The 26362-nt window shown below is 43.3% G+C and overlaps 1 protein-coding gene across 5 annotated transcripts in view; it reads right to left on the reverse strand.

Annotated features, from left to right (window-relative positions):
• Tlk2 (tousled like kinase 2) overlaps positions 1 to 25088 on the reverse strand; it is a 103661-nt gene extending 78573 nt beyond the window's left edge. For 2 of the 5 annotated variants that reach the window (XM_085695926.2, XM_048445950.3), the window contains exons 1-2: positions 24443 to 25088; positions 21370 to 21452 (exon numbers count right to left, since the gene is read on the reverse strand). In XM_085695926.2, the coding sequence (XP_085552052.1) occupies positions 21370 to 21452; positions 24443 to 24707 (348 nt within the window). In that variant the 5' untranslated portion in view covers positions 24708 to 25088. Of the gene's footprint in view, positions 1 to 21369; positions 21453 to 23326; positions 23699 to 24442 lie in introns of those variants that run through there. The other 3 variants (XM_048445949.3, XM_048445948.3, XM_085695925.2) reach the window with 3 other exon arrangements.
• Between the last annotated feature and the right edge of the window lie 1274 nt (positions 25089 to 26362).

Raw genomic sequence — 26362 nt, forward strand, 5'->3', positions numbered from 1 at the left:
AAATAAGAACTTCAGAAAAACCCAACCCACTACTCAGAGACTGTCTACAATTGTTACAAACAGTACTCTTTTTAGAACTATTAGTTATAGACAATTTACATTGGTATAGATTCTTGTACACTGATACATATGTACAATTATCTTTTTAGTCCTTTCTAAGATAATTCACATATCGATACAAATTCAAATTATATTTGTTACATTGAGTAAGCCCCTATTTCTGTTTACAATATTTGTATACAAATGAAAAGTTATTGTCAAACTGTATGTATGTATGTTTCTACCTCTGCTTAAGATATTTTATATATTAATGCAATTTTAGGATATTTTTATATTACATTATACATTTCTACCTCTGATCAAAATATTTATATGTATTAGAGGTCATTGTTCTCATTGCTGTATATCTGTTTAAAGACTTTATTTTTTATAATGTAAAGTTTTAGTCTTTAGGTTATATAGGCATTAAAAATTATGGGTTAATAGTCACATATTTGTCATATTTTTCGTTGTTAGTCAGGATCTCTATGTAATGAGATGTACTTCACATAGATAGGTAATCTTCAAACACTTCAAAGAACTGTAGACTATGGCATTTAAATAACTTAGGATCCTGTTGACATGAGACACAATTACTCCTGACAGCACCAATCTATTCCAGAGAGAATGTTAGGCACTGAAGACACTCCACTTGGAGCTTGTCTTTTTGGCAAAACGGGCCTTTGAGCAAAGAACTGCTTTTGTCTCAACTACTGATAATATGCACACTGTCCAGACTAGACAAGCAGGATACAAGCAAAAACAACTGCCAAACCTTGCCAAGGCAAAGTAGGACAATCTTGCAAATTTTCCTGCTTCTGAAAATGGTCAGATACTCTAGGCCTTAGCCAAGATGCCCCAACATTGCAAGAGAGTCTGGGTGATTGTTCAGGCAGCTAGCTGTGTGTCATTTCTTGCATCTTTTGAAAGTCACTTGCTTATACTTCCTGCTTACTCAGGTAATATTAATTTCCTTCTCGGGTCTTTGATGGGGTGAAAGACTAGTTGGTCGTGGCTACTCTCCTCTCACAACTTAGCCAAGGTATTTTTAGTATAAGACTTAGACTTCTCAGGATAAGATAAATATTAAAATAATTTGTTATTTACTAATTACCTTAGACTGGAACTTTAGCATCTGTTTCTTGCTTGATGTTATTCATGTTGGTTGTAATTCTATTTGTGTATGTTTTTGTCCTTTCTCCTAGACAAAACTTTTTCTTATTGTGTAGTCTTGTATTATGTTTAGAACCCTCTTACTTAGACAAAAGGGAGAAGTGTTGTGGGAATTCTTTCAACCAATAGTCTTTTGAATAACAGCCAATTAGGGCGTGGTCTGAGGTACTACATTTGGACTGATAAGCATAGATGGGAAGTATGCTCTCTCTCTTGGGTGATGGTTAGAGTTCTGTTCACACCTTCCAGCACCCACAGTGAGCTTTTCCTCAAATAATATGTTTTCCTTTATTCCAGGCTCTCATGAACTTCTTTAATTACGCCTATGGGGGTTGGGGGTGTACCTGAAAAGATGTCTCAGTTGCACTTCAAGAGATCCTGAGTTCAAATCCCAGCAATTACATGGTTGACCATAACTATCTATAATGGGAGCTGATGCCCTCTTCTGGTATGCGGGCACACATCCAGAGAGCACTCATATACATAAAATACATAAATAAATATGTGTGTGTGCAGCACGTGTGTGAGAGAGAGAAAGAGACAGAGAACGAGAACAAGCTGGAACACACTAGGTCTAATGGTACATGCCTTTAATTCCATGCCTTTAATTCCATCACTTAGAAGGCAGAAACAGGCAGATCTTTGTGAGTTTGAGACCAGCATGGTCTACATAGTGAGATCCTGTTTCAAAAGCAAACAATATTAATGTACTTAAAACTACTGAGATATGCTAGGTGTGGTGATGAACATCTGAAATTGCAGCACTTAGGTGGCTGAAGCATTAGGACTGCCATTCACTCAAGATTAACTTGGCCTATTTGCAAGTTTCTGAGCAAAGAGCACTAAATAACAAAACCCTACTTCAGAGAAGCAAGAAACAAAATAAATAAATAAAACCAACAGACAGATCTTTTTTATACTATGCGTGTTTTAACTACAATGTTTTTAGAATTACACAGCTGGGCTCAGAAAGTAAAGGCACTTACAGTACAAGTTAGATGAGTAGAGTCGATCCGATGTAAAGGAAGGAGAAAACTAATTCCAAAACTGTCCTCTGACCTCTACATAGGTGCTGTGACACACATACCCATATGCACTAATGGGTACACACAAATATTTTTTAAAGTTTTACTTAAAAACTTAAAAGTATAACCAGGAAATGGTGGCACACGCCCTTAATCCGAGCACTCAGGAGACAGAAGCAGGCAGATCTCTGTGAGTTCAAGGCCAGCCAGGTCTACAAAGCAAGTTCCAGGACAGTTAGGGAGTTAGGGCTATATAGAGAAACTTTGTCTTAAAAGAAGAAGAGGAGGAGGAGAAGGAAGACAAGAAGAAGAAGAAGAAGAAGAAGAAGAAGAAGAAGAGGAGGAGGAGGAGGAGGAGGAGGAGGAGGAGGAGGTTGAGGAGGAGGAGGAGGAGGGGGAGGAGGAGGAGGAGGAGGAAGAGGAAGGAAGAAGGAAGAGGAGGAAGAGGAAGGAAGAAGGAAGAGGAGGAAGAGGAAGGAAGAAGGAGGAAGAGGAAAAAGAAGAAGAGGAGGAGGAGGAGGAGGAAGAGGAAGGAAGAAGGAAGAGGAGGAAGAGGAAGGAAGGAGGAAGAGGAAAAAGAAGAAGAGGAGAAGGAGGAGGAAGAGGAAGAGAAGGAGGAAGGAGGAGAACAAGAAGAAGAGGAAAAGGAGGAGGAGGAAGAGGGAGAAGAAGAAGAAGAAGAAAAATTAGAATTAAAATATAGCCAGGTGGCACATGACTTTAATCCCCCTCTAGTACTCTGGAGGCAGAGGAAAGTGGATCTTTGAGTGCAAGGTCAGCCTGGTCTACTACACGAGAGAGAAAGAAAGGAAGAAAGGAAGAAAGGAAGGAAGGAAGGAAGGAAGGAAGGAAGGAAGGAAGGAAGGAAGGGAAAGGAAGAGAGAGAGAGAGAGAGAGAGAGAGAAAAGCGCACCAGTTAAAGTGCACTTCCCGGTGTTCCAGGACTTGAGTTCAGTTCCCAGCATTGATGTAACCTGTGACTCTAATGCCCTCTCTGTCCTCTACAGGCACCCACAAGCTTGTGTCATACATTCACAAGGGCACAAATACAAAGAAAGTAAAAGCTTAAAAAATATAAAGTTATTGGATAGGGCAATAGTAGATTATATGAGGCCCTGATTCTGAGTCTTAGTATACAACAGCCATCATTCATTCATTTACTGTAATAACACTAACAATCAACATTCATGCAGCACTTGCATAAACACGACATTCCACTTTTAGCTATTTGCACAGTTGATAAAAAAACAAACCCATATTAAGGCATCCATTTGATTTCTGACAAAAGTGCAAAAGCAATTCAACAGACTAATTATAGAAATTGAGAATAAAAGTCTTGCAGTAAACAGTTCTTAAATATTTAGATATCCACAAGCAAGAGTTAGCCTTAATTTAAACCTCACATGGTATTTTAAACATTAATTCCAACACAATCACTGAAGACAGAAAACAGCTCAGTGGGTCAGGGCTTGGCTCTGAAGGAGAGGCATAGTTATGACTACAAAGAGGTGGCAGGAAGCAACTGTGGTCACCACAGTGCTGCATTTTGATTTGCATGGTCACAAATACTACTAAAACAAAGTAACTGTTTAGAAGCATGCCAACATGCCTTTGTAAGCATACATGTGCACACACAAATGACACCTGAGTAATCTATACTCTGAAACAATTCTGTTGACTGTACTAGAGGTATAGTTCAGCAGCAAAGCAAATGTTAAGTACTCATGAGGCCCTATGTTTGAGCCTCAACATCACAAAAAAAAAGAATTTGTGTGCATTAATTCAATTTCGTGGTTTTCATACTATATTCAAATTTCATAATTTGAATGGGGTAAGGAAGGATGCATGGATGGAAGCTCTTTACATATATATTTTTTTAATTAATTTATTTGTGTGTACTCACGTTTGTGCACCATGTGCATACATGGCTTGTAAAGGCCAAGAGAAAGCATCAGATTCCTTAGACAGCCAGTTGGACAGACTACGCAGGTACTGGGAACTGAACCTGAGGTACTCTAGAAGTGATCTTAACTGCCAAGCCATCACTTCAGTCCCTTCTTGTATAAATTTTTTTACAACTTCCTATAAATCTAATAATTTTGAAATGAAGTTTATAGTTTTTAGGGTTTATGTGTTGAAACCCTAATCAATCCCCAGCATTCTGAATATATTATTTAACCACAGGAAGTTTAAAGAGTAATTAAATTTAACCTCTCCTAAAATTATAATTAGTGTGTGTGTGTGTGTGTGTGTGTGTGTGTGTGTGTGTTTAAGAGAGAAAGAGAGAGAGAGCCCATGGCACATGCAAAGCTCGGATGACAACTTAGGAGAATTGCTTCTCTACCAGGTTCCCAAGGACAAAACTCAGGTTATCTGGCTTGGTAGCAAGTTCTAGTCTCACTGAGCCATCTAAATTATATTTGATTTACACTGGAATGGGGTCATTAGAATTTGCCTAATACAACCAGACTAGTGTTTTTTATAAGAGGATATCCAGACAATGAGACAGAGAAGAGAGGGAAGAGGGAAGGCAGACAAGAAGGTACACGCAGAGACCACATAAGGACACAGCAAGAAGGCAGCCCCCTGAATCCGGGGACACAGACTTCAGAAGCAATCAAATCTACTAGTGCCTTGCTCTTGACTTCAAGCTTCCAGAATTTGAAGAAAGTTTCTATTATTCAAACCACAGTCTATATTGTTCTGATAGTCCTACAAAGCTAATATATAACACCTTGTAAAGTAGCTACTATTCTTACTTACAGATGAAAAAATGAAGGGATTATGAGTTATTAACCCACTTCAAGTCACACAGCTTTTCCAAAGGTCTGGATAAAGAGACCTGGTTCCAAACACACATTCCTGCCAAGTGGTGGTGGTAAATGCCTTTAATACTAGCACTCAGGAGGCAGAGGCTTGATCTACAGAGCAAGCTCCAGGACAAGGCTACAAAGAGAAACCCTATCTTGAAACACACACACACACACACACACACACACACACACACACACACACAAATACATATTCCTAACCATTCAGTTATACTGACTTAGTCTATATAACAGAACAGCTAAGACTGGAGAATGAAAGCTGAGTGGTCGTGGCTGACACCTTCAATTCCAGCAATGAGGAGGCCGAGGCAGGCAGATCTCTGAATTCAAGGCTAGCCTGGTCTACAAAGTGAGTTCCAGGACAGCCAAGATACACAGAGAAACCCTGTCTTGAAAAACCAAACCAAACCAAACAAAACAAAGACCAATAAATCAACTGAGGGTCAGGCTCTGCTTCCTCAATAGAATCCTGGGGGGGGGGGGGACTAATACTGCAGTATCAAAGAGTAGAAGAGTAATTGTGCTGACTAGTTTATGCCAACTTGACACAAACCAGTCATCTGAGAAGAGAGAACGTAAACTGAGGAAATGCCTGTCCCAGATAGATCTGCCTATACACAAGTCTTTAGTGCATTTTCTTGATTCTGTGGTTCTCAACTTTCCTAATGCTGTAACCCTTTAATACAATTCCTCATGTTGCGATGACCCCCCAATCATAAAATTATTTTTGTTGCTACTTCATAATTGTAGTTTTGTTGTTATGAATCGTAATGTAAATATCTGTATTTTCGGAGTCTTAGGTGACTCCTATGAAACGGTCATTCAACTCCCATGGGGGTCATAAACTAAGCTGAGAATCTGTCTTGCTTCTCAATTGACATGTGGGAGGGCCAAACTCACTGTGGGCAGTATCATCCTGGGCTGGTGGTCCTGGGTACTATAAGAAAGCAAGCTGAACAAGCCAGTAAGCAGTGTTTCTCTATGACCTCTGTATCAATCCTTGCCTGCAGGCCTCTGCTTTGAGTTTCTGCCGACTTCCCTGGATGATGGGCTACAAGCTGTAAAATGAAATAAAACCTTTCCTCCAAGTTGCTTTAAAAAAAATTACTTATTATGTATGTCTGCACACTGCACACCAGAGGGTTGTGACCCATCATGTGGTGCTGGGAATTTAATTTATGTCCTCTGGAAGAGCAGCTAGTCCTCTTAACCACTGAGCTATCTCTCCAGCTCCCAAGGTGCTTTTTGTCAGAGCAACAGAAACTAAGACAGTCTCTTCACTTTTATTGTGTATTTTTAAGACTTATAGCCGAGCGGTGGTGGCACACGCCTTTAATCCCTGCACTCAGAAGGCAGAGGCAGGCAGATTTCTGTGAGTTCCAGGCCAGCCTGGTCTACAAAGTGAGTTCGAGGACAGCTAGGGCTATTACACAGAGAAATCCTGTCTCAAAAAACAACAACAACAGAAAGATTTATTCATATATGTATGAGTATATAGTACCACAGAGGCCTAAAGGGGGTGTCAGAACCCCTAAAGGTGGAGTTATAAGCAGTTGTGAGACACCTAATATATATAAATGTTGGATGGAACTCTGGTCTTCTGTAAGAGCAGCAAGCACTCTACCTGTTGAGCCAGCTCTCCAGTCCTGTCAGGTCCTTTTATGACAGCATCTAATTATTACATTCATATATAAAGGAGTCCTCTTGATACAAACCCTTAAAACACAGAATTTATTATTTTATTATTATCATTACTATGAATATAGAGAGTTTCACTATGTTAGCCTAGGCCTAGACTTAAATTCTAGACCGTCCTGCCTCAGCCTGGGCTGGGGTCACGAGATATTCAACACCATACCCAGAAGTTGGTTCCAGCACTCACTGTAGGTGGCTCACTACCTCTTGCTAACTCCAGCTCCAGGAGATCTGGAACCCTTCTCCTTGCTTCCAAGGGACCCTGCATTCACATGCACATACCAATACATAAGACATACACATAGGTAAAAATAAAATAAATTTTTTTACACTGTGTTTATTTTGTGTGTTATTTTTAGGTGTGGTCATATGTGTAAAACTGAACACAGACGAAGGTCAGAGAACAACTTGTCCCATCATGTGAGTGAGACCCAGGCTTGGTCTCAAGGGGCCATGCTTTGTGTTTTGAGATAGGGTCTGGCTATAAATAGGGTTATGCATACTTGGTTTCTGTTTCATTTATACCAACTATTTTACCTTTTGCTTTTCTTTCTTTCTTTTTTTAAATTGAGACATTTCACTATATAATCCTAGCTGGCCTGGAATTCACTACGTAGACCAGGTTGGCCTCTGCCTTCTGAGTGTGTCATCATGCTCAACTCTATGATATCTCTCGTTAGACTGTTCTATCCCTAGCTCTGGGCAAAGTCTTGGATCAGTGACTTTAGACCTTTCTTTTGAAACTCTAAAATGCCCTCTATAGCACTGTGAGCCACAGCCCACAAATTCTGATATAATATCCTTTTGTTTTCATTCAGTTCTATTCCCTTTGGCCCAACAGTTATTTGCAATATGCTATTTTACTTCCAAATACTTAAGTGATTCTTTAACATTTCTGGTTTAATTCTTTTGTTGTGGGTGGAGCAGGGCAGTGATGGCACACACCTTTAATCCTAGCATTGGGGAGGCAGAGGCAGGGGCAGGTGGATCTCTGTGAGTTCAAGCTCAGCCTACAGAGCGAGTTCCAGAACAGGCTCCAAAGTTACACAGAGAAACCCTGTCTCAAAACACGCACAAAAAAAAGAGTAGATGCTATATTAAGTACTGTTTGCTACATTTTCTGCTTAAGTTAACATCTTTTTTTTTTTCTTCTAGGCGGAGTCTTATTCTGTAGCTCAGATTAGTCTGGAATTCACAGATATTCTCCTGCCTCAGATGCTAAATTTTGGGATTATAGGCACGAGTCACCAAACCCATCTGCTGATCCTTCTTTCAGAATAAAAATGCATCTTACTCCTTGATAACATTTTCTGTGTTCTGGAGTCTTCTTTTGTTAATACAACTACAGTCACCTGAGCTGCATAACAGCTTTTTTCATTCCTTTAAATTAACTTAAAGTTAACTTAAAGTTGGGAATGGTGGTACATGCTTTGGAAAGCTGAATGGGGAAATTTTAAGTCTGAGTCCAGCCTGAGCTACACAGAAAAACTCTGTCTCAAAAACAACATAAAACAAATTTATATCTAAATTTAAGTATATTTCTAAAAATATAGGTTAAAACAGAGTGGGTTTCCATTAAACAACCCGCAATTGAAGCTGTCTGATCCTGTCTGGCAATCTTTTATTTGTTTGTTTTTAAACAGGGTCTTACTATGTGGCCTAGGCTGGCCTTAGAACTCACAATCCTATCTCAGTCTATCAAATGCTACAGATATGGGGGAATTCCACCACTCCTGACACTTTCTTCTTGAGATAGGGTCTCAGGAAGCCCAGAATGGTCTTGAACTCCCTACATAGCTGAGGATGACTTTACACTTCTGAGTCACCTGCCACCATGCCCAGCTATGTGGTACTGGGACTCTAACTAAGGGTACTTCGTGCATTATAGGTAGGTACTTTACCACCTGAACTAAGCCCCAGTCCCTCCTAGCACTGTCTTTTCATTTTAACGTTTTAAATTTTATTTTATGTATATGAGTGTTTCACTTGCATGAATGTCCATGTACCATGTGCATACCCAGTGCCCAGGAGGCCAAGAGAGAACGTTGGATCCCCTGGAATTGGAGTTACAAACTGTTAAGTGCCAAGAATGCAACAGAGGTCCTCTACAAGAACAGCAAGTGCTCTTAACCACCGAGCTATCTCTCTAGCTCCCTGGCACCATCTCATTAGACATGTAATATAACTATTTCCTCTAGGCTTGCCATGACCTCTGCTATCACAAAACAGAGATATGGCAATACCTGCATCTTAACAGGAACCTGACAGAATCAAAGAGGAGTCAGGATATCAATCCCAAGGACTGTCATCTTCCTTAACAGTGGCATGAGGTGACATGGTCTACCATACAAAGCATGTCCTGAAAATGGCCTAAGGACTAGAGAAAATACTGCAACCTCTGAAATTGTAAGGAAGCTGTGGCAGCACTTTTGTGGCCCATACTATTAGTGATCAGATACACAACTGAGGCTGAGTTGTCTGCCTAGAGCAGCAATTCTCAACCCATGGCAAACCTGTATATCCAAAAATATTTACATTATAATTCATAACAATAGCAAAATTACAGTTACAAAGTAACAATGAAAATAATTTTAGGGCTAAGGGAGTCACCACAACATGAGGAACTATATTAAAGAATCACAGCATTAAGGTTGAAGGCCACTGGGCTAAGCCAGGCACAGTGGTGCACACCTTTAGTCCCAGCACTCAGGAAGCAGAGGCAGATAGATCTATGTGAGTTCGAGGCCAGCCCGGTCTACAGAGCAAGTTCCAGGACAGCCAGGGATACACCGAGAAGCCCTGTCTTGGGGAAAAAAAAAAGTCACTGGGCTAAAGGAAACTTGCCTGTGTAAGGGAGGAATTACAATGAGAAACAGACACATGGCAGGCTTCTTCCATCCTAGTCCGATTTGAAAGGAAAAGTGACTAACGGGAAGGAGGAAATGGAGATGCTGGCTTGTCATTTCTTTATTTCCAGATTTCTAAAAATGTATGTGTATGGATATAAGCTTGCATGAATACCTGTGCACCATGTTCAGGAGCTCTTAAAGCTAGAAGAGAACACTGGACCCTCTGGCACTGGAGTTAGTTCCAGGTAGATGGAAGCCTCCATGTGGGCTCCGGTTCCTCTGTAAGAACAGTAAGCACTTTTAACCAATGAGTCATCTCTCTCGCCCCGGCTTGCCTTTTGATGATGATGATGATGATGATGATGATGATGATGATGATGATGATGAAGAAAGCACAAGGGAAACTAGACAAGGAACCTGTGTCCAGGTCATTCAATATCAAGAGTCAAAATTTGTGTCAAAAGTAGAGGGAAGGTACTGGAGAGATGGCTCAGCGGTTAAGAGCATTGCCTGCTCTTCCAAAGGTCCTGAGTTCAATTCCCAGCAACCACATGGTGGCTCACAACAATCTGTAATGAGGCCTCGTGCCCTCTTCAGGCATGCACGTAGACAGAATATTGTATATGCAATAAATAAATAAATATTTAAAGAAAAAAAAGGAAGGGAAAAGATTTATATACAACCAGAGTTCTTAGGGAAAGTCAGATCTATGCTTCTCAACGTCTAGAAAGTTATAAAAACCTCAACAGTTGATCAGTTGATGGAGAGGTGAATGACAACAAAAGGCAGGTCATCTCTATGACAAATCTCCACCGCTGCTCTGGAAGTTGATTAACTGGGGGGGGTGAAACCATCCTAGCTGCTCCCCTAACAGGATGGCCAAGGCCAAGACTGACTATGTCTCATGGTAATACAGATTTGTGCCAAGCATGGGGGCACATGCCTTTAATCCAGCACTTAGAAAGCAGAGGCAGGAGGGTATCTGTGAGTTAAGAGGCCAGTCTGCTCTACGTAACAAGTTCTAGGCCAGCAGAGGATATATAGTGAGACCCTATCTCAAAAGAAAAAAAGCAGCTCTGTTGGTTTTACACTAATGTGTCAAACACTTGGGCCTTAGTGAAAAGGACAAGACAGCCTACATAGAAAGACCCTGTCTCAAAAAACCAAAACAAACAATAAAACAAGCAAGCAAGTATACTAGTGACACTCTGTGGGACACCCCTTATGCCCCTCTATTGGAAATCTTCGTCTGCTGCTGCAAACTATAAAAAGATTTGGGGGACTGGGTGAAATGGAGCCCTACAGAGGCAGAGCTTATTCAGCCAGCCTAAGCCCTGTCAACAACCAAGTGTGCAGTAGTGCCCACACCCATGCTGCTATACCTTATACCTTTTCTGACAGAACTGACACAAGCCATGGGATCCTCCTGGGACACACTTCTTGCAGTTTATAGCAGTCACAGAATCTAGGAGTCAGTGAAAGGCTTTCTTCTCAGTTTGGTGTATTAACTTTCATGTTACCAAGGTTCTCACTGATAAGTAGCTCTTTGCTTTCTTCCTGCACACAGTCACCTTCTCTCCCCCCCTTTTTTTTTAAAGAATTATTACACATACAGTGTTCCACCTGTACATATGCCTCCAGTCCAGAAGAGGGCACCAGATTTCATTATAGATGGATGTGAGCCATCACATGGGTGCTGGGAATTGAACTCAGGATCTTTAGAAGAGCAGCCAGTGCTCTTAACTTCTGAGCCATCTCACCAGCCCCCTTACCTTCTATTTTTAGTTATGATTTTGCTTTCCACACACGTAGTTACTTTCATTCAACTATGGTCTGAAAATTCCTGGAAAAGTTCAGGAAGAAATAATTCTTAAAGTTTTAAATTGCATGTTGTTCTAAGCAAGCTGATAAAATCTCATCCCGTGGGAGTCTGTCCTACCTTCCATGTGAACAGCTCTGCATCCTCCCTCACACTGACACCTGTTACATAGCGGTCCTCTTGGTGAGCACTGACTGCTGACGGCACTATAGTGCTCCTCATTCATTTTACTTACTGGCTCCAAACCCAAGAGGAGTGATGTCAGTCAACTGGGGTACAAGGAGAAGCTGTAAAGTGTATCCTCTAAGTGAAAAGGTGAAGTTCGTAAGTTAATACAGAAAGATGAAGAAAAAAACCTATATGCTGAATTTGCTAAAATTTGTTATGCTGAGGTTGCCAAGATGGGTCTCCTATGAAGCTATAAAAAAAAAAAAAAAGGGGGGGGGGAGAGTGCTGGTTTTGCTCTCATACCTGAACTACAAGAACTAACAGCCACAGTGCTCAGGTAAGCTAGAAAGGGTTTCAGGTACCCACCGGGGCATTTGTCCCTGTGCGTTAAGGTGGGACTATTATAGACTAATTTTCTAGGATGTTATCTTTACTGTTTAACAACGGATCAAATAGACCAGTTATACAGGTGATATTTCTGCTATGGAATATTCAAAAGTTAAGAATGAATTTTGGGTCAGGTGTGGTAGCCCGTGCCTTCAAGCTATATAGGCAGGTGGATTTCTCTTAGTCTGAAGCAAAAGTTTGGTTTACGTTGAAAGCAGGCCTAGGCTACATAATAAGAATGAATTTTGTTGTTTGTAAAATTTTAGACAGCACAGTTACTGAAGCCTCTCCTGAAGCCTGAAGAACACTGAAACCAAAACAAATGAAACAAACGAATCAGGCTTAGGACCTTGCTGCTGGGCCATCCTGCTAGCCACATGTACTGTTTAAAATTTTTTATTTTAGGAAACTTTTAGGGCTAGGGTTGTAATTCAATGGTTTTCACCCCCAGCACTGCAAACTGAAGAAGGACTAGAGCAGCAGTTCCCAACCTGTGAGGCACAGCCCCTTTGCGGGCTGAACGACCCTTTCACAGGGCGACTAAAACCATTAGAAAATAAGATAGTTACAATACGATTCACTAGAGTAGCAAAATTACAGTTGTGAAGTAGCAAAAAAAAAAATGATTTTTTAGAAGATTTATTATGTATACAATGTTCTGTCTATATGCACACCTACACATCAGAAGAGGGCACCAGATCTCATTACAGATGGTTGGAAATCCAACATATGGTTGCTGGGAATTAATTCAGGACCTCCGGAAGAACAACCAGCGTTCTTAACCTCTGAGCCATCTCTCCAGCCTCCGTAATGAAATGGGGGTCACTACAACATAAGGAACTGTATTAAAGGGTTGCTTCAGGAAAGTTGAGAACCACCGGGCTAGAGACAGCTCACAGGTTAAACCACTTAAGGGTATGAACAGAGTCAAGATCCTCTAGTCCACGTAAATACAAGTGGGCATGGCAATCCTGAACTCAATTATTCTCCTGTCTCTCAAGACAGTAGGTTATAAAAATACTCTGAGGCTGGAGAAACAGCTTAAAGGTTTAGAATTTGCACTACTCTTGCAGAGGACCCAAGTTCAGCTCCCAACACCCACGTCAGGCATGCCACCTATAACACTAGGGACACCTGTGGGCAGCTGCACTCACATACACACACATATACACATAACTTTCTTTTAATTAAAGAAAAATAGACACTGGTTTTCTACCACAATGAGTGCTGTACAGCACGGGTTGAGACAGAGTCTCACTGTCTCTGCAAGGTTGTAGACTGGTCTAAATGTGGGCAAAGGTGTTACCATCAGATTTTGATAAAGACACATATTGGGACTATAAGAGCAGAAAGGATAGAAGACCTTTAAAGCAGAAGGAACAATGGGAGTCACGAAAGCAAGAGTACTGTAATACTGGCATTTTTAGAATGTCTAAACTTTGTTCTGCTAACCAGAGCTGGGTGTGGTCCCTTCTCACTGTTCTCTTCCTCAAGAGGAATAATGGCATCTGAGTGTCTGTAGAGTCCTCTGTCAGGGGCCATTTCCCAGCTGACATCCTGAGGAAGGGGTGTTCTTACAACCTCCAGGTACTTGGGAGGAACTATTCAACACTTCCACCTTTGATTTTGCTAAGTGACAGGAAATCCTGCTTTGAACCTTGTGCTATAAATAATGTAAGTAGGGACTGGAGGGATGGCTCATCGGTTAAGAGCACTTGTTGATCTTACAGAGAGCCCAGGTTCAGTCCCTAGCACCCACATGGTGGCTCACAGGTCCAGGGGACCAGATGCCTTCTTCTGACCTGAGGGTACCAGGTATGCACACCATTCACAGACATATGCAGGCAAACACTAAAACACATTAAGCAAAATAAACCTTTTTAAATTTTATAAAAAGTAGCAAAAGAAAAAATTTTGGTAATACTAATAATTTATTATAATTTGAACCAAAAAGATTTCCCAAACTGTGTATTGACAATTTGGTACCCATTTCAGCCATATTCAAACATGGGGCTTTGGAAATTGAGTGGATCAAAAGAGCTCTGACCTCATCAACAGACAGGGGGTGGTTTTGGTTTGGTTTGATTTTTTTCCAAGATGGGGTTTCTCTGTATAAACCTGGCTATCCTGGAACTTCATATATATATATATATATATATATATATGTGGCCTCAAACTCAGAGACCCACCTGCTTCTGCCTCCCAAGTGCTAGGATTAAAAGTGTGCACCACCACTACTTGGCTGGTTTATTTTTTTGTTTGCTTGTTTCAATGTATTACCTGTATTACATTGTATATTTGTATATGTATATTTGCATGCACGAGAGTGTGTGTGTACATGTGTGTGGAGGTACACATGCATCATGGTGGGCGTGTGGCAGTCACAGAACAAGCTGTGGGAACTGGTTCTCTTCTTCCACCACCTGAGTCTCAAGGAACAAACTCAGGCCATCATGTTCGGTGGCAAGCACCTTGACCCACTGGGTCATCTTGGATGGGGATTTTAATTACTGATGGTTTCCTAACAGGCTCTTTGAAGGTGATAGAAACATGGGGGACTTAGGTGATAAGAGTAGGCTGATAAGGTCAAGTTTCTTGTTGATCATATCTTGTCTCTGCACCCTTTCTTGCTCTGCTTCCTGCCATCATGAGGTAAGCAGCTGTGCTCCACGCCTTCTCTACAGTGATGCTCTGTCTCACTTTATAAGCCAAGAAACAATAAAGTCAAACAATCAAACTGAAATAGAGGACAGAAATCAATATTTCCTCTCTGTCGATTTTTCACAGGTAATTCTGCTACCACAATGGAAAACAAATATAATTAAACCCAGGGCTTAGGCAAATGATAGACAAGTATTCTACCACTGAGCTACATCCCCAACCTTAAATATACATTTTTTGCTTTCTTTGATACAAGGCCCAGGTTGGTTCTCAACTTGCTATGTAGCCAAAAATGACCTTAACTTTCTGATCCTCTTGCCTCCATCTCTGGACTGCTTAGGACCTCAGGTCTGTATCACCATGTCTGGTTTATGGGGTGCTGGAGGTTGAATCTAGGGCCTTACAAACAATAGGCAAGCTTTCTACCAATTCAGCTTCATTTCAAGCTCCTTAAATGTATATTCTTTTATCAATTTTTTGAGATAGGCCTTTGAAGTACAAATACATGTATTTGATGTACAAATACATGAAGTGTAATCTTATAAAAACCACACCCATAATTTATCTACAATTTCCAGTTTTGATTTCTTTAAAAAGTAAAGTGAAAACATAAAAGATAATTGCCAAAGACCTAATGAAGATTCTCCCATATGGAAAAAAAAAAAACTGCAGTAGGCTGGGGGTGGGGGGTAACACACACCTTTAATCACAGCACTCAGGAGGCAGAGGCAGGTAGATCTCTGTGAGTTCAAGGCCAGCATGGTCTACATAAGAAGTTCCAGGACAGCCAGGGCTACAGAGAAAGCCTGTCTCAAAATATGAAAAAAGTTGCAGTTGAGTAAGAAGATGAAAACAAGTAAAGTATAATGGTATACACATATGAAAACGCTATAATGAAACCCATCACTTTATAAACCATATACATATATATTTATAGATGTGTTCATACCTCCTTATTGATACCTTAATTTAGTCTTTCTAGGGCAGTTAACTTAGTTTGCAAAGAAATAAAAAAACTTTGACTTTGCAATCATATTTCATTGTTTATACAAATCGATATTATGCGATTACAAAGCATACTATAATAAAGTGATCCTTAGCAAGTCTATAACTCAACTGATGGGAGCAATTCCGTGTTTGACAACTCGGCTTGTAAAAAGAGAATGGAGAGTATCTATTATATCACTGAGTTAAGTACAGATCTGTTAAACAACATCTCTGTTATAAAGATATAAATTAACCTCTATATATCTTACAGATATATATATATATATATATATATATATATATATATATATATATATATATATATCAAGGGGGCCAGGAGATAGCTCAGCAGATGAAAGTACTGCCCCCAGTTTAGTACGGGGATTCATATGGTAGAACGAGAGAACCAATTCCCACAGGTTGTCCTCTGATCTCCACAAGTGTGAAATGGCACATGCACCAATATTTATATACACATAAATAAAACGTAATGAAAAATATTTTAAGTATATTCAACCAGGTACAAGCAATAGTACAAGAAAGGTTAGAATCTACCTACCCTTCCATCTCCAGAATCAGAGACAACACACATTTAAATTGCTAAACAGGAGCAGAATAAATAATATAAACTGTGACAAGTCTTAATTGAAAACAAGATACAGTCAATTTTACATTATGAAAAATGAATTATCCAGAGCTTAAAGAAAGAGATCTTTAACTAGGCATGGTAGCACACACCTTTAAATCCAACACTTGAGAAGCAGAGGCAGGCAGATCTATGTGAATTCGGGCCAGAATGGTCTACGAATCGAGCTTCAGGACAGCCAGGACCGTTACACAGAAAACCCCTGTCTCAAAAAAACAAAAAAGCAAAATAAAAAGCTTAAATATTAAGACAGTAAGAAAGTAAGTTCACAACCTAATTTAACCTTATCACCTCAAAACTGCTAAATGGATAGTTCCAGGTCTGCGTAAAAAGTGGCAGCTAAAGGCGGGCAGTGGTGGTACACACCTTTAGTCCCAGCACTTGGGAGGAAGAGGTAGGTGGATCCATGAGTTTGAGGTCAGCCTGGTCTACAGAGTGAGTTCCAGGACAGCCAGGACTAAACAGTGAAAACCTGTCTCAACCAAAAAAGGAAGCAGTCACATGGAAAGGATGTACTCTATAGGCTTCTTGGAGTAGGTAACACTTCTTTTCCTGATTACCAACTGACAGAAAATATCAATCTCTCAAACCAAAACTACACGATGCATCACAAACCCTAAACAAATTAATTCTGGTTTAATAACTATTATTAAATAAATCTAATAATTTTGACAAAATTAATGTATTAGGGTGCTGGGCAAGAACCCAAAAAAACTGCAAAATTAAAAGCCAAAACACAAACAAGAAGCACTTGAATATAAGTAATAAATATGGCAATTTGGCCATTTTGTTTTAACCAAAATTCTATGACTCATACTGACTTTCAGGTGTAAAGGAGTGAAAGCAATATGACAGAAGATCTACAATAACCAGAAAGTTCAAATACTGCAACAACTTATAGCCCTCTTGGCCATTTGGAAACAGTCCACAATGGCACTGACTGTCGTCCTACTATGGGCATCAGGAAGTATTCAAAGTATCCTGAGCACTTAGAAGAACTCAAGAGACTGCAAAAATCCCACTAGATGGCACCATCACAGGCTATCACTCTGCTCTCTCTGGAGCAGCAAGGGCGGAAACCTTTCTTGATCTTAACAAACTGAAAGCTATGAACAACAGTGACATCCTAACTGGGAAAGCACGACCCATAACAAGTTGTGTAAAACCAGGAAGTCTCACCAAAAGCCTCCTTTTTACCCAATCCCACTGCCTCATTTCAACCAATGACCTAAGAGATATAATGTCTAGCCCTAACCCTCATAGGAAGAGAAGCAGTAAACGAAAGTGCTATCTTTGCTGGATGTGGGGCCTCCTCTTGTAATCCCAGCACTTGAAGGCAGTAAGGGCAAGAGAATCAGGAGTTCAAGGTCATGCTCAACTACACAGGCCACCCTCAACTACATACTCTCAAAAAATGTTCTATTTAAAAAAAAGTTATCTTGTCCTCTTCCTGTCTCTGCAAACAATGAAAGAAAAGAGACTTTTCTTTCAAGTCTCTTTGCTACAAAAATCAACTGTTTTCTGATCACTAAATAATCAGTAATTATTGTACTGTATAATACAGTAATATATCAGTAATAAATGTACTCACCGTGACAGACATGTCAAAATATATAATTAATGACATAAAAGCAACTAAGTACTGATGAACTTCCTATCAAACAGATACAATATGGAATGTTTTTTTGAGGTTTTGGGTTTTTGTCTGTTCTCTAGGACAGGGTCTTACCATGTAGTCCAGGCCTGCTTCAAACTTGTGATCTTACTACCTCAGCTTCCCAAGTGTACATAAAAGTTTTCCCACAACTTGTTTATATGATTTTAATTGAGGTCCGGGAAGTAAAATCAAGATGTCATTCATTCCCATCAAAGGTAAACTTTGATATAACCATTATGCAGCTACACATAAAAGGAAAGAAGCCGGCTTTAATCCCAGCACTCGGAGGCAGAGGCAGGTGGATCTCTGTGAGTTCGAGGCCAGCCTGGTCTACAAGAGCTAGTTCCAGGACAGGTTCTAAAGCTACAGAGAAATCCTGTCTCAAAAAACAAAACAAAACAAACAAACAAAAAAAAGTCATCCCATCCCAACAAAGATTAGTAAAAAACTAAACTACACAAAGTTTAAATACAAACTTTCTTAGTAGAAAACCATGTGAATAGATTTAATTATGAGCCTTAACTGAACACAACTATAATCCCAGCACTTGAGAGAGACAAGAGGACCCTGAGTTTGAGACTAGCCCGAACTGAGTTTCAGGCCAATCTAGGTTGTACAGTAAGATCCTGTTTCCAAAAAAATAAAAATAAATAAATATGATAGATAAATAAATAAATGACATGAGTTAAAAGGCAGAACAGTAAGGAGCTGGAGAGATGACTCAATGGGTAAGTACACTTGCTGCTTTTCCAGAAGATCCAGGTTCAATTCTCAGCACTCACACGGCAGCTCACAAATGTCTGTAATTCTAGTTATAGGGGATCCAACACCCTCATCCAGACATACATTTAGGCAAGATACCAATGTATACTAAGAAAGAAAGAAAGAAAGAAAGAAAGAAAGAAAGACAGACAGACAGACAGACAGACAGACAGACAGACAGACAGACAGACAGACAGACAGACAGACACACACACACACACACACAACAGTGTAATCCCAGACCTCAAGATGCTAAGGCAGGAAGATCGTTCAAGCCTGAGCTACAGAGTAAGTTAAAAACAGCTGGCTAGCTGTACTGACACACGCCTTTAATCCCATACCTGGGAAGCAGGGCTGCAAAATGAGACCATCTCAAAAAACACCACCACCAAAAAAACCCCAAAGGACTAGAGACACAATTCAATGGTAAGGTGCTTCCCTAGCATATACAAGGCCCTAGGTTTGATCCTTTATACCACAAAAATCAATCAATCCATCAACAATTATAAACAAGTCCTAGTATGGTCACTCATATAGTCCCAGGACCCAGAAAACTGAGATAGGAAGATCAATAAGAGTGCTAGGTCAGGAAAAATAAATGTGTCATCATTGGCCCAGATATAAACTTAATATTCAACTAATACTGTGTACTTCTTTCTGAGGCCACTTCCCTTTGAATAAATAATTTATGTCTGCAAGTTCATCTTCAGTATGTAACAATCAGGGGTTTAGCCACTCCAAAGTGCCACCAAAAGTCAGTTACTAGAGTAGCTGAAGACTAAGTATTCAAGCACATAATTCCAGCCAGGTAGAGTGATACATGCTTGTATCCCAGTGCTTACCAGCCTGAGGTAGCCTATAATCTTGCCTACCCATCTTAAAAACAAAACAAAAACTAAAAGAAGGACCACTAAAGCTGGAAGTGGCGGCTCATCCATGGGTGGCTCCCAGTACTTGAGAGAGGGAAGCAAGAAAATCAAAGAGTTCAAGGCTAGCCTGAGCTGCATAGCAAGTTCCAGGCCAGGCTAGGCTACATGAGACCTTATCTCAAAAACCAAGATTTATCAGCTATAAAGGTAACAAATCCTGTGCTTCCTTATTAGAGCTCTAATATAGGTCTCGTTGCAGTATTTCTTAGTTCTCTTCCCTTCTCTGCAGGTTTAAAGGCACCACACTGAGATCACCCACAACACCTGTACAATGCCCAGTATACAACAGGTACTATGTGCTTTTCAAATAAGTAAAAACTACCAAACTATCCCTCACTAAAATTGGTGATCCATCAAAGTTAGATTTTCCAAGTATAAACCTAGCATACACGTTCTTGTTGCAGAAACAACTGGCGGGCTGGAGAGATGGCTCAGCGGTTAAAAGCACTGCCTGCTCTTCCAAAGGTCTTGAGTTCAATTCCCAGCAACCACATGGTGGCTCATAACCATCTGTAATGAGGTCTGGTGCCCTCTTCTGGCCTTCAGGCATACACATAGAGAGAATATTGTATACATAATAAATAAATATTAACAACAACAACAACAAAAAAGAAACAACTGGCCAGAGAATGAAACTAACGACAAGTTACTTTAAAAAGACAGAAATCAATTACATAGATCAGAGATTAAAATGCACATATCACTTATTTCAAGCTCAAGTAAAATGACAACCTTGGATCGAGTGAAGCTTTTAAAGAAAACATTATAAACAGACATATATAACTCACTAAACCCATCCTGTGAGAACAGAGGGGTAAATAAGCAGGTAATAAAGATACACAGAAAGCCAGAATAGTGGGAGCGACATTCCACCTGCCCAATGATATGGGCTTGATCTCAGTTTACACTTCCACAAGAACGAAAGTAGTAGGAACCAGATAGACAGTGCGGCAGGTAAACACTGTGCTCTTCCAGAGGACCAGGTTCAAGTACCAGGACCACATGGCAGTTCACACCCCTCTAAACTTATTTCAGCACATGTGATGCCCTCTTCTAGCCTCTGCAGGCGCCAAACATGCATGCACATGCATGCAGGCAAGCACTCATATAGATAAAAAAACAAATTAAAAGGATGAAAACACTTTACTAGTAGAAATTAAGGAGAGTGAAAAAGCAGTCTAAGGAAAGAATCAGGAGGAATCTGCTAGTTGCAGACTTGGAGAACTGACAGATTTCACCAGATTCAACAGCACTCTGTATGTAACCCCAACAGACCCCGTGTGTGAAGATCCAACACCAATTTGTATGTAACCCCGAAAACCCCGTGTGTGAAGATCCAACACCAATCCATATGTAACCCCGACAGACCCCGTGTGTGAAGATCCAACAGCACTCTGTATGTAACCCCAAAAGACCCAGTAGGTGAAAGATTTACAATGACTTTCTTCCTGAATGACTGCGAAATTTTAACAAAACACAGAAGAGACTCTAGACCTACATCCGACCAGTATCCTTGCAACAAGTCCCTCAGGAAGCCTCCGCTCCATTCAAAGGGGAAAGAAGCATACTCTCCCTAACTAACCCTTAAGTACTATAGGAATGATTGGCAAAATTTCAAAGTTCACTGGTCCACGAAACAAATCTCTCCTTGTAACTAGCATGTCCTGCCACCCAAACCTTCTATTCCATTCCTAAATGTGTCCAAGCCGTACTGTGAATGTCCGTCTTTGCCAGTACTCACCTTACTAACGCCAACTCCAGTGAACCTGGCCTCCAGTAATTCCTGCCTTCGTGGGTCCAGGCTATGCAATTCTTCCATCATTTCTACAGAAGGAAAGAGGGTCAAGAAGTCATGAAAAACTAACTGGAAGAAAAAGTTTCATGTGTAAGAAAACACACAGGAGTTAGTAAACCTCCAAGAAACAGACATTAGAGTGTTATATTCATCAAAGTTATTTGACGTTACCAATAGTTATTTTAGCTTACATAGCAACTCAAGCCCTCTTCTATGAGGGCCTTTTCTTTTTCCTGAATTTCTAGTTTGATCTTTACTTGGGGAGAGAGACCCATTTCCACCCTTGTAATCCCAACATGAAGGAGGTATAAACAGCAGACAGCCATAAATTTGAGGACAGCCTGGTCTGCCAGAAATTCACAATGAGACCATGTCTCATAAATAAAAACTAGGTAAATAAGAAGAAACAGCAAACTATCTCTGCAAAAGGTAAGCGGAGGGGAAAGAAAGGCAAAGCTGCACACAGCCGCTCTTTCTACCAGCCTTCCATCTAAGTGCTTTCAGACATTTCTCTCCCAAACACATAAGAACTAGTTCTTAAGCTAAAAATATGATTCATTAATAATTTCAAATGAATACAGAATGAATCAGAAGCTGCAAATAACTTCAAGTAACCCTACTGCATAGCCCCTTTCCCTGACAGCTCACAGGAGCTAATGAACTGGAATTTGCTCATTTTAAAGTTAATGAAGAACCCAAGATAAACCGTCAACCTACATTCACTCAGGAAATTAATATTAACGCTGCAACAATTCCTTCGCAAAATCTTTTTTTCTGACCACTCCTTGAAGCAGTAGGTTTCTCTCCACTCTGGATGTCTGCTTTTAGCACTCCTCCCAGGCAGGGAGGGGCAGGACGACACCATTTTTAAACTCCTTCCCCGACCAATTAAAGCAGACACTCGGAGCCAGTCCGGCCAACCTTTGGAAGAGCGAACTCTTGCACCATGCACCGCAAAGCTCTTCAATGTAAAACGTGGGGACCATCATGTCATAGAAACCCTTCGACCACACCACCGACTGTGTTCGACTGGCATAATTTTTAAAGTTCACCGAAGACATGAATCAAACCTCCTCTGCAATCTAATAACTCCACAATTTCCAGTAACATCCCCTCCATAAGTCCTAACTTTCATTTCCCTTCCTGGACTGAGAGAGCCCGGGGCAAAGGGTGACAAAGTTTCACTCACACATAACAAGTACTGGTTGGAGAAGGAATTAGGACATTGTTAGAAGGGCAGAAAGGCATCTTTAAAGTGAAAAAGACTAGAAAGAAAACTGAGTTTTCCCTAAGTAGGTAAGTGGCCTTGCTCGCCACTTGCCCTGCCCCAATCGAGGTCGGAACGGCAGAGGTTGCAGTCTCTCCCCAATCCCAAGGTCTCTGGAAACATTTCCCAAGCCTCCATCCCCAGGCCTGGTCCGGAAAAGGAGGCCCCAGCAGTTATCCCATTTAATGTCAACTCATGTTGAGAAAATCTCCATCCCATCTCTTTCCGGCGAGCCTTGGGACCGGGATCCTCCCAGCAGCCCCAAACCGGGAAGCAGGACCGACGGGGCCTGGTCCAGGCGCCCCTCGTCGGATCCAAACTTTCCCCTAACTCTGGGCCCACCTGTCACGGAGAGATCAGGGGATAGTGTCGGGGGCGCCCGGGAGGCTGCGGAGGCCTCCGGCTCCCCGGAGTCCCTCGGCAGGCCGACCGCCCCATTCCCAGGCCTGGGCCTGGCCCATCTTCGACCCGGCCCCTCCGCGACCCGCAGCCCTCGGGGAGCGCCTCCCGCCTAGGTGCCAAGGAGCTGCGGCCCGACGCCGGCCCGGGTGGCAGCCTCCTCAGACCGAGGGGCTCCCCGGGACGGTTACTCTCCCAGGCCCGGCGCCCTCCGCCGGCCCGGGCTCGGCTCCTCACCTGCCGCCGCTGCCGCTCCACGCTCCTCTCGGGAGGGGCCCCGACCCGACCCGGCTGCTGACCGCTCCGCTCTCCCCCTGGGCAGGCCCGGGGCGGAGCCGGGGCCTCTCCTGAGCGCCGCAACCCCCTGCCCGGGCAGCCGCCGCCGGCGCCGGGCTCCACGAGAGGGCGGGCGGGGGAGGGGGGGCCGCGGAGGCCGCAGATCCCCGAGCTCGCGTACGGAGCCAGGCGCCTGACGCGGGCCCGGGCCCGGGCGGCCGCGGGGGGCGCGGGACCGGCCTCCTGGCGCCGGACAAAGGCCAAGGGAGGCGCAGAAGGGCCCGGGTCGGGCCGGGGAGTGGAGGCCCGCTCGGCCGGGGGCCACTCGGGTGCGGCGCCGAGGGCGGGGGTGGGGGGGGTCGGAACCGCTGGTGCCCAGGACCCGCCTCCGGCCCCTTAATCCGGATCGGTTCGGTCCGGATTAGTAGTGATCGGTGTAAACACACTAGTGAAACCGCGTGTTTCCTCGCGAGATTTGCACGGCTGGGAGGCGGGGGGGGGTTCCTGAGGTGGGGGGGTTAGGCCGCCGGTGGGGGAGGGGGCGCGAAGGTGTTGTTGGGGGGGCGCTGCCCCGGCGCTCCGCCTCCGCCAATCAGCGGCCGGGCTGGCGGGCAGGGGTTAGCCGGGGGGACCCCGCGCCGGCCGGCGGAGCAGGCCGCGCCTGACGGGGATGCCGAGGGCGGGCGGCTGGCAGCGCGGGCGCCCCGACCGCGACGCGAGGGGCTGTTGGCCCGGGGGCTCCGGGGGCGCCGGGGCAGCGGCCGGGCCGGAGCCTCGGGAGCCGCCTTTGTGTAGCCGGTGCTTGGGCTGCGTCCCGGGTCGCGGAGCAGCGTCGGAGCGACCCGCCGCCGCGCCGGCACTGATCGCCACACATCTGGGTGAGGAGTGAGGCTGCTCTGCCCGGAGACGGATCGGAGAGGAAGGGGGCGCCGGCGCGGGGTGGGGGGTCACGGAGTCCGCGGTGCCCACCCGATGGCCGCCGGGCCCGCCATTCCCCGCAGCCACCGTCCAGTTCCCCAGAGCCCACGCCACAGGCGCGGAAATCTCGCCGAGCGCATCCGCCTGCCTTCCACGTACCTGACCGGCCGGGCGTTCTCCAGGGACAAAGGTGTCCTGGGAGCAGAGCCGAGCCCTCACCAGTGTGCCCCCCTCCGGAGCGGAGGGCTACCCCCGGGGGACTCTCTCCGAGCACAGAGAGGGAGGTTCCATCGCAGCCTCCGGTGACAGGACGGGCCCCCCGGGGTGCTCGGGGGGTCTGAGGGTAAATGGCAGCGTGGAAAACAGGCCTGCTCCCCACAGTGTCTGCTGAGACGGTGAGCTGCGAAGGGAGGGCTTCCTGCATTGGAAAGGGCTCCCCCTCTGACCCCAGCGCCGAAGGAGAAAAAAAAAAAATCACTTTCTTCACCTAGTCTCACGAGCCAGGACACTTCAAAGTAACTGCTCGGCTTTGTGTTTTCCTCTGACGCTTCCTTGACCAGATATCTGAACAAGACTGAAGGACTACAAGCGACTCACAAGAGAGAGTCAGGCTTTTGAACGGCCACTCGAACTTTTCCAGGGGTTGGCAACTACTGCAAAACGGAGTTCGTATTTCTTCCTTGTTCTTTATTTTTCAACATACCGACTGGACAAAGACCCGCCAAACACGGGCAAAGGACGGCAAATCCTTCTCCGCCCTTCAAAATTCAGGCACTATAGAAAGACTCAAATCGGAAGTCTTCCACATCCCAGACTGCCTGGGAAGATGAGGACGGAGGGCGGGGAAAGGGGGCAAGGTGGAGCATGCGTCCTGAAGCATGGAAAAGATGGAGAACCAAAAGATAGTCGTGCACTGCTTCCTCTCGGAACAGCACAGAGGGAGAACAAATGGGCCGTTCTTCATTATAGGAGGACCAAGGAAATAATTCAGTAGTTGGACAGAGTGATGCATGCTTTTAATCCAAGCACTCAGGAGACGGGAGAGGATCTCTGTGAGTTCCAGTCCAGCCTGGTCTACATAGTGAGTTCCAGGACAGCATAGTGAGACCAGCATCCATGGGAGGCAGGTCACAACTGCGTGTAACTCCAGCCGCTTACATGTACACACACAGTCACATAATTAAAAATAAATCTAAAAAGAACATGCCCTGTAACTTAACTGTGCAACACGGGCTGGCCTCAAGGCAGAATGCTGGGATTACAGGCATGCAGCCACCATGCACCGCCTAAAAATAACTCCTTAAAATGACACTGGAATGTCATAAATTAGAAGAGGAGAACATAAGAGAAAGGAATGGAAAGAGCTGAAGCTGGGTTCTACTCCAGCTGGTCCACACACAAGTTGTCTGGGCCAATTATCGAATCGTTTCAAGTTTCACCAACCTCATGCTGAAGATAAAGGATTCCCAGTGCCCTTTCTAGATGGAAAGGTCCCTTTGGGGCTTTTTGTTTTGGTAGAAGGTCTAATATACCTGAAGCTAAGCTAGATTTCTCACCGTAGCTGAGGATGACCTTGAACTTCTGATCCACCTGCCTCTATCTTCCAAGAGCTAGGATAATTACAGGCTACAAACTAGGAAGTCTTACCAAATGAGCTGCAGTCCCAGCACACAGACACACCCTTATTAGTTTTTTTAGAGTCTCACTATGTAGCCAAGAGTGGCCTCAATTTTCAGCCCTCTAGGAGATGGAAGTTATAGGCATGTGGCCTGACACCTGCCTCCTAAGTGCATATTTTTTTGTGTGCTTTTGGGTTTGGTTTTTTTCAGACAGAATTTCTCTTAACAGTCCTCGCTGTCTATCCTGGAACTCGCTCTGTAGACCAGGCTGGCCTCGAACTCACAGAGATCTACCTGTCTCTGCTCCTGAGTACTGGGATTAAAGGTGGGTACCACCACCATGCGGCCTGAGTATATTTTTTAAGGAATCACTGAAACACAGAGATGAGGTTTTTTTCTCACTCTTCTTAATTTTCTGTACATGTCAAAGAACCTAATACCATCCCAGGTCTCCTTACCC

The sequence above is a fragment of the Myodes glareolus genome, chromosome 9 (genome assembly GCF_982192425.1).
Source record: "Myodes glareolus chromosome 9, mMyoGla1.1, whole genome shotgun sequence".
NCBI lineage: Eukaryota > Metazoa > Chordata > Mammalia > Rodentia > Cricetidae > Myodes > Myodes glareolus.